The 22,337-nt window shown below is 53.3% G+C and overlaps 1 protein-coding gene across 2 annotated transcripts in view; it reads left to right on the forward strand.

Annotated features, from left to right (window-relative positions):
- Window positions 1–22,337, forward strand: part of SLC22A23 (solute carrier family 22 member 23) — a 133,501-nt gene that overhangs the window by 18,628 nt on the left and 92,536 nt on the right. For both annotated transcript variants that reach the window (XM_027525308.1, XM_027525309.1), the window contains exon 2: window positions 17,703–17,806. In XM_027525308.1, coding sequence (XP_027381109.1) covers window positions 17,703–17,806 — 104 coding nt within the window. The remainder of the gene's footprint in view (window positions 1–17,702; window positions 17,807–22,337) is intronic.

The raw sequence follows: 22,337 nt of genomic DNA on the forward strand, positions 1-22,337 counted from the left end.
TGAGACCCCAGTTTAGGGACGGGGGGCCCCGTGCTCTGCAGAGGCTGAGTTTATCCTGAAGGTGGTGACTTTTCTGCGCCCGAGAGGAAAGCGTCTCTCCTGCGCTCAGGAAGGCAGTGCTCTGAACGGCAGTGTGTGCGGCAGCCGGGGGCTCGGTTCCTCCAGGTTTTGTAAAATCAGCCCCATGATTTGAAAGACCTTGTGAAACATGGTTTTACGCGTGGCTTGTTCACAGTGTGGGCTTCGCCGCACGCATGCGTGGTTGTGAGACCCAGACGTGGTCTGGCAGAGGCGCCGCTCAGTGCGCAGGCGCCGTGCTGAGCAGGGGGCGAGGGGTGGTCTCCGGATCTTCACCGCCTTTCCGCTCAGTGCGCTGGCTCTGTGGGGACGCGTGCAGCTCCCCGTCCGCAGGGCGTGAGCTCGGAGACCTGTGTGTCGTCTGAGCCCTTTTCTCAAGGACCTGTCGGGGCTGGGAGGATCGCTGCTCTCAGGCATCCTACAGACCCTGGAGGATCTCATACAGACCCCGGAGGATCTCAGCTGTCCGCTGGGCACCTTTAGAACCAGACGTCTGGAAGGTCTTGGGACAAAATTAAGATCGGCCCTGGCAAATGAGCTTTTGTGACCCGTGGCAGCCAACTGAGCCACAGCCACACGTAGGGAGCCTGCTTCTTAGCTTAAGAAAACGTCTGGGCAACTCAGCTCAGAGGTGTCACAGCAAGGGGCACACGACACAGGGTTCATCCTTCTCCTTGGGGCCCATCGGTGTCCTTCACCCTGCTCCTCGGTGGCTGATCTGTATGTAGCCTGCACCCCCATGCCCACCGGTCGCTGTGTCTCTAGAAAGGCTGGGGTGTGCCCACCCCCCTCTCAACCTTCCCCTTTCTCTCCTCCCCTGTCCCCTGAATAGCAGGCCTGGGGGTCTGGTCCCCTCCCTCTGAAAGGCTGCCAGCCTGGATCAGGGTGTTTCTAACTAGAGCAGCTTGAAGTTTGATTTCAGCTGACATTTGAACTGCATTGAAAAGTTGGTTGTGGTGGGTTTTCCCTCTGCACCGTGGGGCTCCAGGTCCTCCGGGGGCTGCCCCTGCCCCCCACCCTCACCTCTAGCCCAGTGTCTGGCCCACACCTCCTGACCCCCTGCCGGCCAAGGCTTGGAAGAGGTCAGAGGGGAAGTCCTGCCTCGTAGGGCCTTGGGGCTCTGACTGCACCTGGAGTTCACAGGAATCTCATTTCTTATTCACGGCCCGTTTCCAGCCTGAGGCTTGACCACAGGGACAGCGCTGTGCCCTGTTATTTCCTGGGCTCTGGCATGCAGTCGTGACTGGCACGTCACCATCAAACCCTGAAACTGTGCCACCCTCTGAACACGCAGAGGCCTGGACCAGGGCACTGCCCGAGGGTAGGCACACAGATGGAGGTTCCTGTGTGCATGAGCACAGAAGCTAAGGGCTGGGAGCCTGGCTCGAGTGCAGCCCGGGAGACGGACAGGGCCTTCACGAGGGGCTTCCTTGTCTCCTGTGGATAGGAGGTGCGGTGCAGAGCGGCCTGGGCTGTGGGGACGCTTGTCCTGAGACTCTCACCCATGAGACTGAGACTCTGCAGGCAGGAAGGGGCTGCCCCGCACTGCCTGCTCTTGGAGGGGCAGCCTCGGTGTGTGAGCCGAGCAGAACGCTGGCCAGTCATCTCAGGTTCATCTTTGTTAGAACTGGAACACAGTTTTATTTCACTTTTAAAAATTCTGATAAAATATATATTAAGTAACACGTGACTGTGTTAACCATTTTTAGGCACATAGTTCACTGGCATTAAGTACATTCACGATATTGTACAAGCATCATCACCATCATCTCTAGAAGGTGTTCGTCTTCCTAAACTGAGACTCTGTCCCCATTAAACACTCATTCCCCATTCCCACTCCCCGCATCCCAGCACCCACGCTTCTACTCTCTTTCTCCATGGATCTGACTCTAACAGCCTCGTCTAAGTGGAGTCACACGGTGTTTGTCCTTTTGTGACTGGCTTATTTCATCGAGTGTAGTGTCCCCAAGGGTCGTCCTTGGTGTCGCCTGTGGCAGACTCTCCTTCCTTTTCAGGGCTGAATAATATTCCACTGTGTGTGTGGACTACATTTCACATGTCCATTCGTGGTTTATGGACCCTTGGTTGCTCCTGCTTTGGGGCTGTTGTGCTTTGCGCAAAGTGAGAGTGTTAGTTCGCACAGTCGTGTCCGGCTCTCTGCAACCCCACGGATTGTAGCCTGCCAGGCCCCTCCATCCATGGGATTTCCCCGGCAAAATATTGGGGTGGGTTGCCATTCCCTTCTCCAGGGGATTTTCCCGACCCAGGGATCGAACCCGGGTCTCCTGCATTGCAGGCAGATTCTTTGCCGTCTGAGCCGCCTGGGTTTGCACAGAGACATAAAATACCTGTCTGTGCCCCTGTGTTCACTTCTGCTGTTGATGGACCTACTCCTTAGGAATCCATAGGTGCCACTGAACTTGGCTGACCCAGTGTCCTCCTGCAAGAGGCAGTGACGTCCAGTGCAGGTTCCCGCCCTTTCGAGGAGGCTGACCTGTGCATGGTGATTGCGTTCTGCCCGGGTGACCTTCTGCGTCTCTTCTAAGAGTAATGGGTGTTTGTTCATCCGTCACCAATTAGCCTTTATAGTCTTTACGGAGACACAGAACCATGTTCTTGTTCTCATGTTCTCTGATCACATGTCGAAAACATTCCTCTGCTTCCTTTGGCTGTCCTTTGACACATGTGAGCAGCAGGCCCCTCCCTCATGTAGGCGCAGGGGTGATGGAAGTGTTTTACCCCAGGTTCAAAATCCCAGAACTGCCATGTTAAAATTTGGCTCAAAATCCCAGAACTGCCATGTTATAATTTGGCTCAAAATCCCAGAACTGCCATGTTAAAATTTGGCTCAAAATCCCAGAACTGCCATGTTAAAATTTGCATCGTGATTGTGTATTAGGTCATAAGGCAAACAGAATGTACACGGCAACATCTCGTATCGTGCAGCTTGGAAAATGTCTGTTATGAAGTGTAGGGTGGAGGGTTTCCAAGGCCTCAGGTTTGGGAGGTGCAGTCACAGGATCTGTGGTGTGCAGTCTGGTAAAGGCTCTGAGAAGTCCTACAGGCAGACTCCAGCTTCTCTGCATCACCTGTGGGTGCCCTCTCAAGCACCGTCAGAAAATGCCTCCGCTGCTGCTAGAAGTGAATGCATCTTAAAGACACAGGCCTGCAGGGGAGCACAGTCCAGCGGGTTTCATTTATGGGCCATTCTCTTCCCATCAGTTCATGGCAAATGGATGGGGAAACAGTGGAAACAGTGACAGACTTTATTTTGGGGGGCTCCAAAATCACTGCAGATGGTGACGGCAGCCATGAAATTAAAAGACATTGCTCCTTGGAAGAAAAGCTATGACCAACCTGGACAGCATATCCCAAAGAAGAGACATTACTTTGCTGACAAAGGTCTATCTAATCAAAGCTATGGTTTTTCTAGTGGTCATGTATGGATGTGAGAGTTGGACTATAAAGAAAGCTGAGCGCCGAAGAATTGATGCTTTTGAACTGTGGTGTTGGAGAAGACTCTTGAGAGTCCCTTGGACTGCAAGGAGATCCAACCAGTCCATCCTAAAGGAGATCAGTCCTGAATATTCACTGGAAGAACTGATGCTGAAGCTGAAATTCCAATACGTTGGCCATCTGATGCGAAGAACTGAGTCATTGGAAAAGGCCCGGATGCTGGGAAAGACTGAAAGCAGGAGGAGAAGGGGACGACAGAGGATGAGATGGTTGGATGGCATCATCGACTCAATGGACATGAGTTTGAGTAAGTTCCAGGAGCTGGTGATGGACGGGGAGGCCTGCCGTGCTATGGTCCATAGGGTCCATAGGGTCCATAGGGTCGCATGGACATGACTGAGCGACTGAACTGAACTGAACACTTTTCTGCTTCCTTTGTGGCTTAGACAGAGGGCATGGCGTGCCCAGAGCCTCGCCTTGGTGGCCCTGTGGCAAACTTTGCAAAATCTGCTCTCTTGAATCAGTGGGTGATGGAAGGTTTTTTTTTTTGATCATCTGTGAATTGCATGCTTTTAGAGCATGCCCAAGGCTAGGATATGGCACCCCACTCCAGTACTCTTGCCTGGAAAATCCCATGGATGGAGGAGCCTGGTGGGCTGCTGTCTATGGGGTCTCACAGAGTTGGACACGACTGAAGCGACTTAGCAGCAGCAGCAGCAAGGCTAGGATGGAATTCAGGTGCCCTGGCTTACTTAGCAAGGCCATGCCCTCCAAGCCCCAACCCTGACGCAGTCAATACCATTACAAGAAAGAGGCCGGGTTTCCCAAGGTTCCCAAGTGCTGCAATTTCAAATGCATTCCCAGCAGAAGACTCCTCTTAGGAGTCCACTGTTCCCAGGCCATTCCTCAGTAGTAAATAAAGCCCGTGTTATTCTGGCCAGCCTGGTGGGGGAGGAGGTGAGTGCACCCATGCAGCCTTGGGGGCCTGCAAAGGAGGCCACCTGAGGCCCAGCCTGGCCACTTGCAGCCACTCGGGCCTGAGGGGTGTCTGCCCCCGCCTCACAGCTCTGGCTGGCTGTGCATCTCCCTCACACACCTGGCCAGGCCACCCCGGGTCCGGTGGGGGGTCTGTCCCTCCGGTTCTCAGCAGTGGGTGGTATTCCTCGGGGAGCTTGTTCTGCGGTTGACTTAAGGATGCTTTTGCGTTTTACTCAAGGAAGATCCTGGAGGATCGTCTGTTAACTTGATCCCTCACTGATCCCGAGGAAGGGGTGTCTTCCAGCCGCGTGTCCTGTCCGTACAGCCAGTGCCGGAGACGACGCCCCCCAGGGACAGCCGCGTCTCCCGCTGCGGGTGGGGGCTTCAGGGCAGCGGAGGCCGTTCCCCCCGGGGGTCCCCCAGCCCCGCAGGATGTGGACGGCGGGGCCCCTCCTGCCTCTGTATCTGCACGTCTGGGTCCCGCTGAGCCCTGGGCGGCAGGAGACAAACCGCCGTCACCTCCGCCGTCACGTTGCCAGTTCGGCTCAGCGTTTTGGAGATATTAATAGCTGGCTCAAGGGGGAGAATGTAAGCACCCTTTTGGGTGTAACAGTGCTGTTAGCCTTTGAGAAGCGCCTCCATCTCCTCCTCGGGGTCAGAGGGGCGCTGTGTTTATTCCTGTTTGTGGGGTGTCTGGTTCATGAGGCCGGATCGCTGTCCTGTCTGCGGCTGCTGAAGCGAAGGGCATCGCGTCTGAGCTCAGGGGAAGGGCGTGAGGGGTGCAGACCCCGTGGGGACCAGTGCCTGCTGCCCTGCAGACCCTGCCCAGCGGCGGACACGGCTGTGCCCTGGGGGCATCGTCTCTGCCCGCCTTGCCTCGTCTCTTCTGGTACCACCCCTCCGCTGGGATCAGTTAGGGTAAGGCTCCGTGAATGACCCAGACTCTCAGTATCCAAACCCTTTCTGAAAGTAGCTTTACTAGCTCTCCTGCAAGTGTTCCCGGTAGACATAAGCCTTAAAGGAGCTGCTGAAATGGCAGACTGAATTAATAAGCGGTAATCACTTGTCCCAGTGACTACACAGGCACATGCTTTATATTAGTTTTGACTCATAACAAACCCATATTACAAGTTTTATGACCTTTATAGCATAGATGTTGCAACCCAGGCCCCCGAGAGGTGAGGTAACGCTCCCGGGTCACATGACTAGAACCGAAACTCGGGGAACCTGCACCCTCACCCAGGTGCCAGCTGCTCCCCGCCCAGCCTGCCGCCAAGACGGTCTCCGAACTCCTGGGCTCCTCCAGGCTCTCGTTTATCTGATGGTGCTCTTCCTCGGAGACCCTGGTAAACTATGGCCCAGCCCAAGTGCAGCAAAGCAAAAGGCCAGATTGGTAAACTTCCCCAAAGCACGTTGCCCTAGAACTTCTGAGAGTCCAGCAGCTGAGGCTTCTGTGTCGCTTGTTTAGCGAGTTGGTGTTGGCCGTGCTCTTAGAAAAGGCCATCGTTTAGATCCACAGTCGCCCCGGTTTCTGATTTGAGTCAGACGAAGCAAACAGCATCCTCATCTGAAGACGCCACTTCACCTCGTATCGTTCACGTTCTTTCAAGATGGTTAGACTGATGTTGAAACGGAGAGAACTGGTTTAGCTTCTCCTCTGTTCGGATTCATTTATTATTTAAAAAGTGACCGTTTGACAAGAAGCCCGAGTTGGTCCCGATTAGAATGCTGAGTCAACTTTTGAAAACCCTTTGGACCACAGTAAAGGTGATGCAGACAGGTGACCTTGAGGTCAGGAGTTGGACCACGTGTCGCTGTCTTGCTCAGCAGTGACGGACCCGGACAGTTTGCCTCGGGGTCACCTGTCAGGAAGTGCGACCTTCCACGGCAGCCTGAGCTGGGATGACTGCAGTCCAGGAGCCCTGGCCCAGCCACAGGTGACTTGAATAAGTCACTTCACCTCTCTGGGTTTCAGGTTTCTCGTTTTCAAAATCAGGATGTTGACCTTGACTTTTCCCAGCATTTTGGTCCTAGAATTTTATGAAAAATAAGACACTGGGATATTATTTTTAATTACTGCCCTTGAGTACATCCTTGCTATTTGCAGGGACGTTACCAGCTATCTTTGTTTACTCATCAAAACAATAAAGTAACAACAAAGCTTGTTCTGCTTCCGTGGTTATGCTTTCCTTCCATGTATCTGAAGTCTTCTGAATACCTGGCAAGACAGATGCTGTAACCTCTAACAATGTAGTATAAACCAGAGAATTGTTTGTGTTTGCATGGAGGAGGGCTGTCTCTTCGAGTGCTGGTTGGGGAAAGAGCATGAGTTTCAATCAGACGCGGATTTATAACCTTGTGAGAAACCGTCTGACTTTGCTCTTGTTGCTTCCCCTCATCCTCAGTTTCCTCATCTGTAAAGTGGGCTCACTGGTCATAAAGCCTGAGTTGTACGGCTGTTCCCATACCTGAATGAGATGCTTAGTCAAAGCAGCCAACAGGACGCCTAAACCATGGCAGGTATTCAACGAACGTTGAGACGATGCTTAATTTACATAACAGATTTGTTCTATTAAGAAAAAAATGTTCGTTGTTTTAAGTAAACTTCTCATGCCCAATATTCTATGGGTTTTTATAATAAATTAGAATTCTCTTTCCCTTGGGGAAAATGACTGATAATGAAAAATGCGGCAGACACTTAAAAACCATATTGCCTACACGGACGTCGTAAGCTGTTTGTTCATTGTTTGAATCTTCTTGGAAGGAACAATTGCAGAGAGGAGGAGGGGTGGACACAGGCAGACACGTCCGCTTCTGGGTGGCGGCTCCAGCTGCCATCCTGCCCCTCCGAGGACATCAGCTTGGAGACTGAAGATGCAGTCCCTTTCTTCCAGGAACTGTCCGTCCAGTCCCGGGGTCTGCAGACTGTCCCTGTGCAGGGCTGAATATCAGACATTCTCTGCTTGGCAGGCCGTGTGGTCTGTGTTGCCACCACACCGCTCTGCGCACACACTTGTGCACAAGCAGAATCAGGCGTGGACCAAGGCATGCGGCTGGACGCCCAGCAGACTACGTGCAGAACAGGTGGCAGGGCCGTGCTGGGTCTGTGGGCTGTGGTCTGCCAACCCCTGAGCTGGGGAAGGAAAGATCTGTAAACAGCAGGCAAGTGTGATACGTTCTGATGAGTGGTCTGGCTGTTTACCCTAAGTACAGGTTGCCATAGGAGTACAGACTGGGGCATGAGGAAGAGGAGAGTGGCTCAGTTATCTTTGTTAAATGTACAGAAGAGTATTCATTGCGTCTTTCTAATTTTTTACTCCTTGTAATTAACTGTGTGCTTACAAAGGTAATATGTGCCCGTTCAAAGGAAAACCGCCAGCAGCACAGAAAGGCTGCCGTTCTCCAACACACAGATGATGGTCCCTGTTAAAGCCTGTGGTTGAAACGAGTTTTATGCTTTGAGTAGGCACTGAGAAAAGATCGGGTGTGCGTGGATGTGGGAGGACGGGTGTGGGGAGCAGGTGGAGCCGGGGTGAGGCCGGGCCCTGGCCGGGCAGGGGCAGCCGTGGGCACAGAGGTGAGGGCGGCTCGGCCCGGAGGCTCCTCACAGGCAGAGAGGGGTCAGGGCACAGCCCGCGCTGGGCATGCACCTTCACAGGTGAAAAGTTCTCTTCCTTCTGCCTCTGAGTTCTTCCAGGGTTGGTCGCCGGGGTCATCACATTCTTCTCATTCCACAGCTTCTCTGACCCTCCTGTCCAGACGTCTCCGCATTTGGCTCCTTTCCAGAACTAGGGAGGCTGTTTTAAATGATAGAGTCCAGTTTTGCTCCTGCTGGCGCTTCCCTAATAGCTCAGTTGGTAAAGAAACCGCCTGCAATGCAGGAGATCCCAGTTCAATTCCTGGGTCGGGAAGATCCACTGGAGAAGGGATAGGCTACCCACTCCAGTATTCTTGGGCTTCCCTGGTGGCTCAGCTGGTAAAGAATCTGCCTGCAATGCGGGAGACCTGGGTTCGATCCCTGGGTTGGGAAGATCCGCTGGAGAAGGGAAAGGCTACTCACTCCAGTATTCTGGCCTGGAGAATTCCATGGACTGTCTATGAGGTTGAAAAGAGTCGAACATGACTGAGCGACTTTCACTTTCTTTCTTTCCTTTCATTTTCGCTCCTGCACTGTATTATACTGAGATCTCTTTTAGTAACACATGAGACAACTTTTTAATATCTAGGAGTCTTTCAGTTACTAGCATCAGTTATGTGTTAGAAGCCGGTGTGTTGATTTCACTTAGGCCGCAAGTACCTCGGTGGGTTTAGTACTCTCAGTGGTGGCTTTTTTTCCTCCCTGTTTTTCTGGTTTTGCAGTAGCTCTTTTGAATATATAGTGTGTACTCTCAATTTCATTTCTTGGAAGTAATAAAATATGCACTCCCGCGTTTGGAGAGACTCTCTGAGGTTTTGGCTGATAGAAGGTTGTTGCTCATCTGTCATCTCAGCTGCCTGCGGAATGTAGATTCAGCATCCCCCAGTGCCGTCAAGGGCGTGATGGCAGATTAATCAGAACATTCACTAACATAACCTCTGCTTAGACTGTACATCCCCTTGCTTCCTTTCAGAAAAAGTAAAGGAAAATTGAGTGTTACTGCCCAGGGATGATCCTACATCTGCTACTCAGGGCCTGTTTAGGTAGATAATTTTCTGTTTCCTTTTTAAGTTCTTTTATTTTCTTTTAAAGAAATTGGAAATACTCAGCTCAGTTCAGGCTCTCAGTTGTGTCCAACTCTTTGCGACCCCAGGGACTGCAGCATGCCAGGCCTCCCTGTCCATCACCAATTCCCGGAGTTTATTCTCATGTCCATTGAGTTGGTGATGCCGTCCAACCATCTCATCCTCTGTCGTCCCCTTCTCCTCCTGCCCTCAATCTTCCCCAGCATCAGTGTCTTTTCCAGTGAGTCAAGTCTTCGCATGAGGTGGCCAAAGTATTGGAGTTTCAGTTTCATCATCAGTCCTTCCAATGAGTATTCAGGGTTGATCTCTCTTAGGATTGACTGGTTTGATCTCCTTGCTGTCCAAGGAGGTGAAACACATATATATTTTCTATATACATTATATCATTGTATTCTTTTCAAAGTTCTTTTCCATTATAGTTTATTACAAGATACTGAATATAGTTCTCTGTACTATGAATAAGAGGTTTTATTTTTCCAGAGCTTTAAAAAATGGTCAAATTCAGTCAGAACCAGGAAGGCCCCTAATGGCAACATTTGAAGGCAAAGGGCAGCAGGCTTTAGAGTCAACAGTGGAAGAAAAAAAGAGCAGGATGGATCACTGAGCAGAGGGTTACGATGACGCTAAGATGACTGCATTGGTCCACAGTGGGCCGCACGAGGTGAAGGCGCTTACCAGCTTCGATGCTGTGGTTTTGGAACCGTGCCCCCCAGCACACACACACACACACACACACACGTGCCCCCCAGCGCGCGCGCACACACACACACACACACACACGAGCGGGGAACTCAGGCTTGCTGGTCTCTTCCCTGCAGCACCAGCAGGCTCGCAGTAAATAGATTTTTGGTTCAAATGTTTCCCTTAGTGTGCCGTGTTTGAGTTTGGGGCACCAAGTTAGGGGGGGAACCACGTGAGCAGCAATGAATGAAAAACAGAGAAGCAAAACTAAGAAGAAAAAAAATGAAAAACCTCCTGGAGTAGCTGGCAAGATTGTTCGTTATGTCATTTAAGGAAGCTTCTGAGAGTGCCAGCCCTAATTGGCAGCTCTGTTGGCTACTGTTGACAGTAGCCAATCTCCTAAAATTGCAGAATGAGCTTAGAGGCGAAAAGCAGAGAATAGTTTGGGGTTTTCAAAACATGCAGTATTTCTTGAATTTTGATAGAATCTTTTAGGGAAAAATCCAAATACAACTAGGTTAAAAAAAAAAGGAGAAGAAAGAACCACTGAAAAACACAGACCGTTGAACAGCTGATTTTAGCTAATGTGCTTTATGGATCCAGCTTACATGGCCAGCCTTCCAGGGTGGAGGGTGAGTGTGAGTGTGTGTGTGAGTGTGAGTGTGTGTGTGTGTTTGCCACTTCTGTTGTCTCCGGTTGAGAAACGCAGAGCCGGGCGAATCCTCAGAGTATGAAATGGTGGTTCACAAGCGACCAGTGAAATGCCGCTTCAGGGGGACAAAGGCTGCAGAAGGATGCTGACCTTGCATCTCTCTAATCCCTGCACCTCAGTCAGGAATGCTGTTTTATCTGAGCTTTTGAAATTTTCAGCACTGTTATCCCCTTTGTAGTCTGAGCAGAAACGCTTCCTTTCATGTCCACTGACTCCTCAGTTCTAGAGCACATGGGTGTCGTGCCTGCTAAAGCCCTTGTGGTTTCTAATGGGGATCTCCAGCTCTGAAGATGAAACTTGGGGGAAATTTTTCATTTAGTTCCCTAAAAAATGTTTTTGGTTTTAGTCGGTGAGCATTAATTAATATCACCTCTACTGGTGGCTCAGTGGTAAAGAATCTGCCTTCCAGTGCAGGAGACGTGGGTTCGATCCCTGGGTCGGGAAGATCCCCTGGAGGAGGAAATGGCAACCCACTCCAGTATTCTTGCCTGGGAAATCCCGTGGACAGAAGAGCATAGTGGGCTACGGTCCATGGGGTCCCAAAAGAGTCGGACACGACCGAGCAACTAAAGAACAACGTTTAACGTCACAGTGATCTTCCAGGTTCCTCTGTTTCCACTCACTTTCCTGACCAGCCTGAGTGTTTAGATTGTGTTAAAATGCATATTCCTGAAAAGGTGAAAAGGTTTTGGTTGTTTTTTATTTTTAATGATTTTTGTCTCACCCTCACCACCATCACTTCCACCTCCATGTGTGGGAGCTAACATTACCTATATTTGTTCTCTCGTTATAAGGTTTATAGATTAATTGTAGAAACTTTGGAGAAGTCAAGAAAAGTATAAAATCGAAAATAAGGCTACAGTCCATGGGGCCGCAAAGAGTCAGAGATGACTGAGTGACGGCTCGCTCTCCCCCGACACCTCCTGCATTCGTGGCGTTCATGCTGAGGTTTCCTCTCAGCGTTGTGTCAGGAGCATCTTTCTGGATCACTTGCTTTCAGACGCAAACATGCCCACGCTGTTTAGTCTTGCTGGACGTCAGGCAGGGTCCGGTTTCTCACAAGTGACAGACACTGAGGATTATTGTACCGGGACATCTGACAGCGACCCAGAGATCGAATCCATGTCTCCTGCATTGGCAGGCAGATTCTTTACCACTGAGCTACCAAGGAAGCCCAATTAAAATCAAAGCTCAATACTTTCATTAATATTTTTTTAAGTTTTTTTTACGTTTCCCAAAGATGCAGGAGAAGAAACAGAGGATCCAGTCTGCCGGGCATGTAAGTGAAGCACTGAGTTTCTGGAAGGCTGTCTGGCAGCACGCATCACAGTGACTTGAAATCGTGACCACTCTTTATCCCAGCAATTCCTTTTCTGGGAACTTTTTCCCAAGGTCTGTTTCTTCTCCTGCATCTCTGGGTCGGGAAGATGCCCTGGAGAAGGAAATGGCAACCCACTCCAGGATTCTTGCCTGGAGAATCCCATGGACAGAGGAGCCTGGTGGGCTACAGTCCGTGGGGTCACAAAGAGTCGGACACGACTGAATTGACATAGCACACAAACACACACAAAGGTTTTTTAGTTAATAAAGTACCGAGCTTTGATTTTCATTAGAGGAATGGAGTGTTTCCCAGGTGTCCTTTAACCATTTGTTTCATGTTTTGTTAATTTTCTGGATGCTTGACCAGAAACATAGAGTATCAGTCGATATTGTTACGGAAATACTGACTATGGATAGTAAGTGTTAGTTGCTCAGTCGTGTCCGACTCTCTGTGACCCCATGGACTTTTAGCCTGCCTGGCTCCCTGTCCTTGGAGTTCTCCAGGCAAGCATGTTGGAGTGAATTGCCATTCCCTTCTCCAAAGGATAGTAGCCCTTTGGCTATTGTAGGAGGAAATCTCTTTCTTCCACACTCCTAGGTTCTGTGGCTGGGGCCCTGGCAGCTAGACTGAGGGAAGGCGGCTGAACAAGAGGGAACCAGGGTTCACTGCCAAGTGCACCCGGGCACACGGAGCGCTCAGAAGGAAGGGCAGAGCCTGGGCTCACGGAGCATCGTAACAAAGGACAACAGGCCTGCAGAAAAGGGGGAGAAGGGTCCGGGCTTTTCGGGGCAGCAGACTTGGGAAGTAAATATATGGGGGGAACTAATGGAAGGTGATGGCACCCCACTCCAGTACTCTTGGCTGGAAAATCCCATGGACGGAGGAGCCTTGTTGGGCTGCAGTCCATGGGGTCGCTAAGAGTCAGACACGACTGAGCTACTTCACTTTCACTTTTCTCTTGCATGCACTGGAGAAGGAAACAGCAACCCACTCCAGTGTTCTTGCCTGGAGAATCCCAGGGACAGAGGAGCATAGTGGGCTGCCGTCTATGAAGTCGCACAGAGTTGGACATGACTGAAGTGACTTAGCAGCAATGGAAGGTGAGGGTTGTTTCCGTGAGGTTTTTCGACGTTTTTATTTTATATTGGAGCATAGTTCACTTAGAATGTTGTGTTAGTGTACCGCAAAGCGATTCAGTTCCCTTCACACGTACACCTGGTCTTTTCAAATTCTTCTCCCGTTGAGGTTGTTCAGAACGTCGAGTAGCGCCCCTGTGGTGTGCAGCAGGCCCTTGTCGATTGCTTTACAAATAGCAGTGTGTCCAGTTGTCAGTCCCAGACTCCTAATCTGTCCCTGAGGTTGTTTACAGACACATCTCAGCACCGGCTGTGTCTTCACAGCCTCGGGCTTCCCCGGAGGCGGGGTTTATGGCCCTCTCCGGTCCTCCGGAGTTTCTGCTTTTCAGTGGGTGAAGGGGCTCTGAGGAGGCTGCTTTCTGCATCTGCTGATCCTCCTTTGCCTCCAGATGATCACCCCTGTGCCAAAGTGGCCTTTCCAGGGGCTGACAGACTCCTATCCCCTTCCAATGTATCCTAAAATTTAAGTCTTTATAATATTGCTTATGTTATTTTTGATGTGAGGAGATTTTAAATAAGTAATATGAATAATAACTCAGGAGTGACAGATCCACTTATAAAATCCATCATCTTTTCCTTGGGTAGTTTTCCCTCCTTGAGTTTTTATCCGTAGGGAGCCCCTCTTTACCTCAGAATTGGATAAGTAATCTGTTTCCGTCCGTCTTTATGTTCTTGTTTGCATTTCTCTTTATCAGAGTATTCATTACCGCTGAAAATAAGGTTCTTTTCCTCCCGTCCCATTTATTCTCCATCTTCTTTAGAAATTTCATTAGTTTCCTCCGTGAATATTCCTCCCCTCTGGCAAGTCAAGCAATTAGATTATTCCTCAGAAAGTAATATCAGTTATCAGTTACTATCTTTCTTTTAGCTTATCCTTGAAATGTATAGGTAGGTAAACAGTTCACCAGATGTTCTGTAACTACTGCCTTAAAAAAAAAAAAAAAACACGGGCAACTAAGATTGAGATCACATTCTGGGTCTCCCCCTAACTGAGGACCATCCCTGGTCCTGGAACAACAGCAAACAAAGCAAGTGTCAGACTGTAAAACGGGCCACGACTTGTACACAGCACGGCCTTGGCAGACTCGCTGATGGAGTGATGAAGCGCTAAATTAGAGGACTGTTCCCGCCTTTGTTGAGGCAGGGCGTGGGTCTGAAGGGTTAACGCGTGGAGACCCCGTGTGAGTTCGGGGGTGGGGGATGGTGATGTGCGGGCCCCGTCCCCGCCTCCCCAGGGAGATGGGTCATGAAGCCAGCACTCAGAATTCGCGGGCAGCTGAGGGCGTGCTCCCATATGCCCCCACTTCACTCTCTTCCTAATTCAGTCACCCCGGAAGTCAGCTTCAGGGTACGCGCGGAAGGTTATTTTGAGGGGCAGATCACCAGCTGAACCCCAGCCACGTGGGAAAGCTTAGCAGTAAGCAGTCCGGAAGCGGCGTTTTCCAGCTCTCCCCGCGGGCACCCACAGCAGAAGGGTGGCGTGTGGACCCCGGCAGGTCCCCGTGAAGCAGGCTGTCTGCGGAGCGGACGGGGTGGGGGCGGGTGCTGGCGCGCTGGGCACGGAGCGCCCTTGGGCATTGGTGACTGACTGGTGATTGGTGTGGGCGGCGTGAGAAGAGGCAGGTGACAGCAGATGACCTCAAGGGACGAAACCCACACCCCTGAGTCCTGGTTTTGCACAGTTTAGACTTTTTGAACACGCCTTTGCTGAGCGAAATGACTAATTGCTATATCTTTTTTTTTCTTATAATTTTGTCTATTTTTGTATTTATTTCTGGCTGTGCTGGGTCTTAACTGCTACATGCAGACTCTCTCTAGCTGGGGTGAGCAATGGTCTCTCTTTTTGCACACCGCAGGCTCCAGGACCCGTGGGGCTTCAGTATTTGTGGCTCATGGCTCAGCACTGTGGTTCCCGACTCTAGCGCCCCAGCTCAGTAATTATGGCTCATGGGTTCCTGGCTCATGGGCCATGGCACGTGGGGACTTCCCAGGCCAGGGATCGAACCCGTGTCTGCCACACTGGCAGGCGAAGTCTTTATCCCTGAGCCACCAGGGAAGCCCAGCCTTATCTTACTGGGAATGGGGCAAGTCTTGGAAGCTAAGTGATCTCCAGGGCTTCCTTAGACTCCTGAAATCCTTCCAGAGATCGTAGCCCATCTGAGTGTACTTTATTCTCATCAGACGTGGAGGTCAGACAAAAGATCCCGGTCCCACCTGCCTGGTATATGGAATGTGCCTCCAGGGGGGACTCCAGGCTTGGGGGTGTCCAATAGACCCGAGGCAGGGGATCTTTATCTCGAGGAGTTTGTGGGGCTGTCTGGGGCGGTTTTCTTGCTGACTCAGAGATGCTGTCTGCCCTGGCGCCTGGTTGAGGGGGTTAGGGCGCCAGGTCGCCACCTTGTCCTGGATCCCGCCCCCGGTCCTGTCTGCTCGGCCAGTCAGTCTTCTGTTCCCGCCTTGCTAATTGACAGAGGTTGCCCTGGACATCTCTTTAGGTAGCAGCCAGATTGGGTGGTGGCTGCCCAGGGCCGGGTCCAGTTGTGGTTCGCAGGCCTGAGCGCACAGCAGTGTTGGCAGCCCCCAGCCCCCACCCCCTTTCCGAATGCTTTTGTGCTCTGATGCCTCCTGGCTGGCTCCTACAAGCAGAATGTGCCTTGGGCATCACTTGACCTCAGATCAGCTCCCAGTGGGACGTCTGGGTGGAGACTGAGGGCAGAGTGGGCACCCCCACCCTCCCCCTCCCCCAGCAGCACCTGGGACAGGGCATGCCCTTCCCCTGCCAAGCGTGTGCCAGGCGGAGGTGCGGGGAGCTGCCATGGCAGTGGGCTGCGATGATCATAGGGGCTGTCAGCCTCTCCTCGGCCCGCAGGGCAGCTGGGCGGGGCGATGCAGCTGGTACCCTGAGGATCGGTTACCCTGTGGGCCATGAGGAGAGATGGGAAAATAGCAGGAGCAGCCTCAGAAGGTAGAAAGCGGGGCGGGGGGTACAGACTCCACACACGCTGGCGCATCCGGGGCTGTGACTCACGGGAGGGCAGAGAGGAGAGAAGACGGAGCAGCCTCTGAGTCGAAACCATGGGGGCAAAGAGTCGACACTCCTCTGCTTCTAATGCAGTGACTCACAGCAGCACTTCGGGCTGCGTGTCCCAGGTTAGACACAGGGTGCGCCGCGGAAGGTGTATGTTGTTACGAATACGTTTGCTGCTAGAAGCCAGGTACACGTGAGTGTTGGTTTTCCAGGCTGGCCTCCAGAAGCCGCCTTAGCTGCCCCTCCAGTCTTCTGAGCTGGAGTGGGCTGCACCGGCCAGCCCTGCCGGGTGTGTTCCCTGGACCCTCTGCCCGCCCCCTGCGCCCGGGGGTGGATTGTTTGAGCCCCGGCCTGGGAAGCTCATTCACCGAATTCGAATGGGCAGGGACACGGCCGCCCCGGGGAAGCCTCACGGTCACCTGGATGGCTTGTTAAACCGCCTCGCTGCGCTTCCTCCAAAACCTGCCGTGGGGTCTGGCCTGGGCCCGAGAAGGCGCATTTCCGGCGACTTCCCAGGTGACGCTGCTGCCGCTGCTGCTGCGGACCTGAGCAGACACAGGGGGACGGCAACCCTGTAAAGAAGCCTGTGATGAATCTGCGTCTTTAGTGATGCGACTTGTGCGACCAGCGGTGCCCCACTCTCGGTGTGTCCCCCGGAGTCCAGCAGGCGGTGTCACAGGCGGTGGTGCCTCCTCCACGGAGGCTGGTGCAGAGGTGCGGCTCTTCCCGAAGCCCGTTGATGCGGAGACCCTGGTGCTTTGCCCCTTGGACCCAGCCATCAGCTGCCCGCGGACTGAGGGCCGGTGCCCATGTGTGCTCCACGTGGACACACGTCACTCGGAGGGAGCAGACGTGCGTCTCTCTCCCACTTCTGCCAAAGCAGGAGGGAAAGATTGGAGGGCTGTTTTTTTTTTTTTTTAAATAATAAAGCTTAGTTGTAAAACTAGTCTAAAGGTTGTGTGCACCAACTGATTGGCTTTCTCTCCAAGTGGAGCAGGTGGCTTTAGCCTGGAATATGGGGAAACACGCGCGGCATTGACAAGGAAAATGTAAGACTGCTTCATGTGGATAGTTCAGTATTGACCGCTAACCGTCTTAACTATTAAGATGACTTGTGAAGTTTGGGGGGTTTTCGGGCTGGAAACACAGAGCTCGTGCTGTGGTGACACGCTGTGCAGAAGCTGGTGGGGGCTTCCCACTGCGGGGCGTGTGCTAGCTGTGTCGGTGCCCGGGGACGCCTGGCCTTGCCTCCCCACCGGGATGGAGGGAGGAACCCCCCGCCCCGAGATGGCATCAGGGCACCAGACCCTGCGGACTTCTGTCCTCTGCCCCAGACAAAAGCATCACACTGCCTTCTGTGGCCAGGTGGTACTTCTCGTTGGCTTGTCCAAACCACTGAGAGACGCCCAGTGGTGTGTGGGATGCGCGTGATCGGCGCGCTGTGATTGATGACGCCGGCCTCTCTGTGCGTTTCTCTCTGACCTGTTTTCTGTTTGCCCCTCTCTAGTGGGACCTTGTGTGTGATAATGCCTGGAAGGTCCACTCTCTGTGCGTTTCTCTCTGACCTGTTTTCTGTTTGCCCCTCTCTAGTGGGACCTTGTGTGTGATAATGCCTGGAAGGTCCATGTCGCTAAGTTCTCCCTACTGGTTGGATTGATCTTTGGCTACCTGATAACTGGATGCATTGCTGACTGGTAAGTACCCGCATGCCTGCCACACCACACCCCTCGGAGCCGCAGCAGCCTCTGCGGCCTCCCCAGGCGAGGTCGGCCTGAGCTTGCGGCGACCCGACCGAGGCTCCCCCCCCTCCCCCCCCCCCCCCCCCGCCCTGGCACTGGGGCCAGAGCTGATGGGGGCAGCCGCCCCCTGCAGAGTTCAGACAGAGAGAGCTGCCAGTGCATAGAGCAGACCCTTTTGAAGTGAGAATTTAAATTCATTGCAATTCCCTGGCTGCTAGAATCTAGCAAAACCAGCCTGCAGCCAGCCGCCCATCTCCTCCTGAGAGAGCGAGGTTAGAAGGAGCCTGGGAATGTGGCTTCAGGCTTTAAGGGCTGGGCCCTGAGCATGCATAGACAGACCAGGGGCTTCAAAAGACAGGAACAGGGCAGCCGCACTCCTCACCCTCGAGACCTGGCCAGACGCAGGCAGACCTCAGAGAGGGACCGTCCTTGTAAGGTGGCTTGGCCAGGAGATGCTTCTGCAGGCCCACACGGAGCTGGGCTCTGAAAAGTGGCCGGCTGTGGGTGGCGGCTGGGCAGGCCAGGCGGAGGGGTGGGGACCAGAGACAAGAATAAATGTGCTTTCCTTGGGCGGGTGAGGGGCCAGGTGAGGGTTCCGGGGGAGCGAGATGGTGGTGGGATGGAGATGCAGGTTGCCGCGGTGGGAGTGGTGGCGTTAACAGCCCGCCCTCACCGACGCCTGTGTCGCCAGACTCCGTGCTGAGTGTCTCCGTGGATTAAAAGGGCCCCTCCGCACAGCTCCCCTGTTTCCCAGTGGAAAACCGGCCTCACCCTTATCTCCTGGGTTAAAAACAGAAGCACAGACGTTTAAGTAACATCCCCGGATGCCCTTAGGTTGAAGAACCAGCATTTGAAACTAAGCTCCTAGCGGCCCCAGAGCCAGACTCCACAGGTGTGGACTGAGTCACGGGGCTTGTGTCAGCAGTGGGGACTCGCCCGAATAGCATGGCCGTGGCCCTGTGCTGCTGGGGTTGGCGGGGAACGGGGGGCTGCCGAAGAAGAGAGGTGTGGGGACCCCTCCCTGCTTGACATTCTTTCTCTTTAAGGGGCTTTATTTACAAATAAGGGCATCTTGAATCCCAGACTTAGTAAAGCTGGCAGTGATTCAGAGCAGGCTCCTTGAGGCCGAGGCTATGCCCCGGGGTGCCCTCTGTCCTGGTCAGCTGAGACGGCTGGCTGGCGCTATGGGGGTGCCCGCGGCGGGTGGGGGAGCCCAGAGAGACCACTTTCAAGGTCTGAAAAGTTCTTCCCCAAAAGCTGGCATCTAACTGGGTGTTCCTTGCATTAACATGAAGTGCGATTGCCTGTGTGTTCAGAATTTGCTGAGTCATCATCTGTAAGTGCTTCTTAAGGACATCACCCCCGGGGCAGGAGCAGAGATGCTGGGAGTGACCTGTGGAAACCCACACAGGCCCTCACATGGGGTTTGGTGGTGAGCTTTTTGAGGGGGAGGGGAGGAACAGGATTGGGAAAGAACGAGGGTTTTGGTTTTTTTTTTTTTTTTCAAACCAAATACTTGAACTTTTAAATGTTTTCAGAGTGAGCTATACTGACCTAAAAGACCCTCCAATCCCAATGTTTTAACCACAAGGAATTTTGTTTCCCAGAAACCTACACTGAAATAGGTTGGGAAAATAAGAGTAATATAACCACATCACTTCTTCCTAAAAACACGGACTTGACTAAAGTCTTGGTGTCCTGATTCAGTGATTTAATAGGGAAAGTAAATGCAGACTTCGCCTAAGAGGTCTACAGTGGTTTAAGCTGTTTACAGGTGGTTTTGTGGTTTCTTATGCCTTTCCCATCGATGGTGTTCGGCCTCCCTGATCACACACCGGCCCCGGGGACCAAGACGAGAGAGAGTGGGGTCTTCCTTGGCAAGCAGCCAGGGTCTGAGCTGCAGCCACTTCTCCAAGTTTGTGGGTGGCGGGGAGTGGGCCAGGGGTGCCCAGAGGGTCGGGGCAGGCAGCTTGCGCTGCGGCTTTCTGAACATTCGGAGTGGGCCTCAGTTCCAGTTTGAAGGTTTGGTATTTTCCACCCTTGACTGATTTATTGTTAGCATTTTACTCCCTGCCGGAGCCTTGCTTCAAAGGAGATAAACACGTAGAGAGGGAAGTCCGGGTCTCACAGCCGCTGGCACCATTGCACGGCCGTGTCGGGAAGCTGATCGGGCCGCAGGTTATGCCAAGACCCCAGTCGATGTCTCCTGAAACTTCAGCTGCATGGCTTCTTGTTTGTGCTTTTTAAAGGTGACTGTTTTGCACACACGTTCAGTCTGGGCTGGACAGCATGTCCTGCAGGTAACGTGTTAGTTTAGGTGGAGGCTGGGGGCCAGCTGGGTCAGGGGCTCTGGCCAGATGACCTGGCTCCCTCTCTTGCTGGGTCTTGCTGGACTCTGCACCTTTCTCATCCCACCGGTCCTGGGAGGCTGTGTATGGGCTGCCCTGCAGACCCCGTCCCTCTGGCCCTGGGCTGAGCTTGGCCACTGACGGCGAAGGAGTTTTTTTCCAACTTCCAGAGACTCTCCCGCGCTTCCCAGGTGGCTCAGTGGTGAAGAATCCGCCTGCCAATGCAGGAGATGCAAGAGGCACAGGTTCGATCCTTGGGTCAGGAAGAACCCACTCCAGGATTCTTGCCTGGAGACTCCCATGGAGAGAGGAGCCTCGCGGGCTACAGTCCCCGGGGTCAGGCACGACTTGGCGACTGAACAGCAGCAGAGGCTCTCCTGTTCCTTGGCTCCTGGCCCCACTCCTAGTCTGAGCCCACCGTGGCTGGTCAGGTCCTTCTCATGGACTGTCTCCTGGTTCCATGTGGCCAGGAGAGGCTCCCAGCACAGCCGCCTCACCTCGAGGCCCTTCACTCTGACGCCATCTGCAGAGTCCCTTGTGCCGTGAGAGGTGGCACAGCCTCAGGGGGTTAGGACAGGGACACCCCCAAGGCTGATGTTCTGCCTGTCACAGGTCCTGGCTGACCGATGATGCCTCTGCATCGCAGATTTGAGAGTGCGAGTCTACTGGTCATCTGGTGGGAGACCTCTGCTCTGGGGAGAGCCAGGGCCCACTTGAACCCCAGGGGCTTCTAAACACGTGCACATATGTACACCCGATGGCCCTTCTTGAAGAGAGCCGGAGGCTCACGGGACCCAGCGGGTCTTGCTCGGCACCTCAGTCCCCAGGGAGCCTGGGATTGGGGCCAGGGCTCTGACTTTGAAGACCATGTTTGCCCCCCATTCCTGATACGAATTTTCACTTAATGACTTTAGCAGCCACTTTGGAGGGAAAGATTTAGAATTGTTTCTACAAGTTAAGCAGAAATCCAGGGTCTTCCCTAAAGTGTCAGGACAGAGGAGCAGACTGTGTCCGGTGGGCGTCTGGGAGGCCGGACGTAGGAAGACCCACGGCTGCTTGGTGCACGGTCTGTAGTCCTGTTAGTGATCTTGACACTGCAGCGCAGAACAGACGGGGAAGCAAAGGGGAATAAAGAGGGATAAGTTAGACTCTGGTTTCCTCCATTTAATAGGCCAGCCGAGCCGTGTTTAAGTTCATTTCTGTAGACGAGTTGGATTTGGACAGAACTTCCTGTAGTCGTTCCTGGTAAGGGCTAAGTGACCCCAGCACAGGTGAAGGGAAGTAACGGCTAAAATCTCGACCAGAAAATCGACTTCCGTTGCATTGAGCTCACAGCCCTGGCCATTTCTGTAACCCGGAGTGATGGGCGGGCCTCAGGAGTCCTGAGTGAGATGGTGTCCTGGGGGTCCCGCCCCCAGAGTGTGAGGAAATCACATCCGTCTCCTGCACAGGCAAGGCCGGCCGCTACCGCGCATTGCTTTTTTAAAACCATTTAAACCGAGGGGTGGTTTGCACACCATGCAGCTCACGCGTGTTAAGTGCACAGGTCAGTGAGTTCTGGTGTCTGTGCAGAGCCATACCTGTGGCCACTGGCACACACTGCGTTTAGAACGTTCCCCTCTTCTGCCCACTCCTGGTCTCGGCCGTTCTCACCCCAACCACAGGCACCCCCAGACCTGCTCCTTGTTTCTGTTTGCCCTTCTGGACGTTTCCCTTCCAGGTGGACGTCCAGGTGTTGGGGGTTCCAGGCGTGGACCCTGTTCCCTTGGCAAATAGAGTCCAGCCTCTCTGGGAGCTCTCCTAGTCCACGCTGGCTGTGCCACGCCCATCCTTGTGTGTGAGGCTCGGTCCGGGAGGGGTGGCGAGCAAGGGCCGCCCCAGGCCGAGGGCCACCCCTCCACCCCCCGCCACGCCTGGAAGCACATCCCTGGTGCTCCCCGAGCCCGCTTGGGCCAGCCCTGTGACCACCCGCCCAGGGTGCGCTGGCCTTTCCCCAGTGCAGAGGACGGGCCCCTGGGGACCTCCCTTCCAGGTCCACGTGCATCCTTACAGCTCAGGCCACCCCCGTTCAGTCTGTGCTCCCTTCTGGTCATTCCTCATCGTGGAGCTGAAACCAGCCCGCCGCCGGCTCAGCCCTT

This window comes from Bos indicus x Bos taurus, chromosome 23, assembly GCF_003369695.1.
Source record: "Bos indicus x Bos taurus breed Angus x Brahman F1 hybrid chromosome 23, Bos_hybrid_MaternalHap_v2.0, whole genome shotgun sequence".
NCBI lineage: Eukaryota > Metazoa > Chordata > Mammalia > Artiodactyla > Bovidae > Bos > Bos indicus x Bos taurus.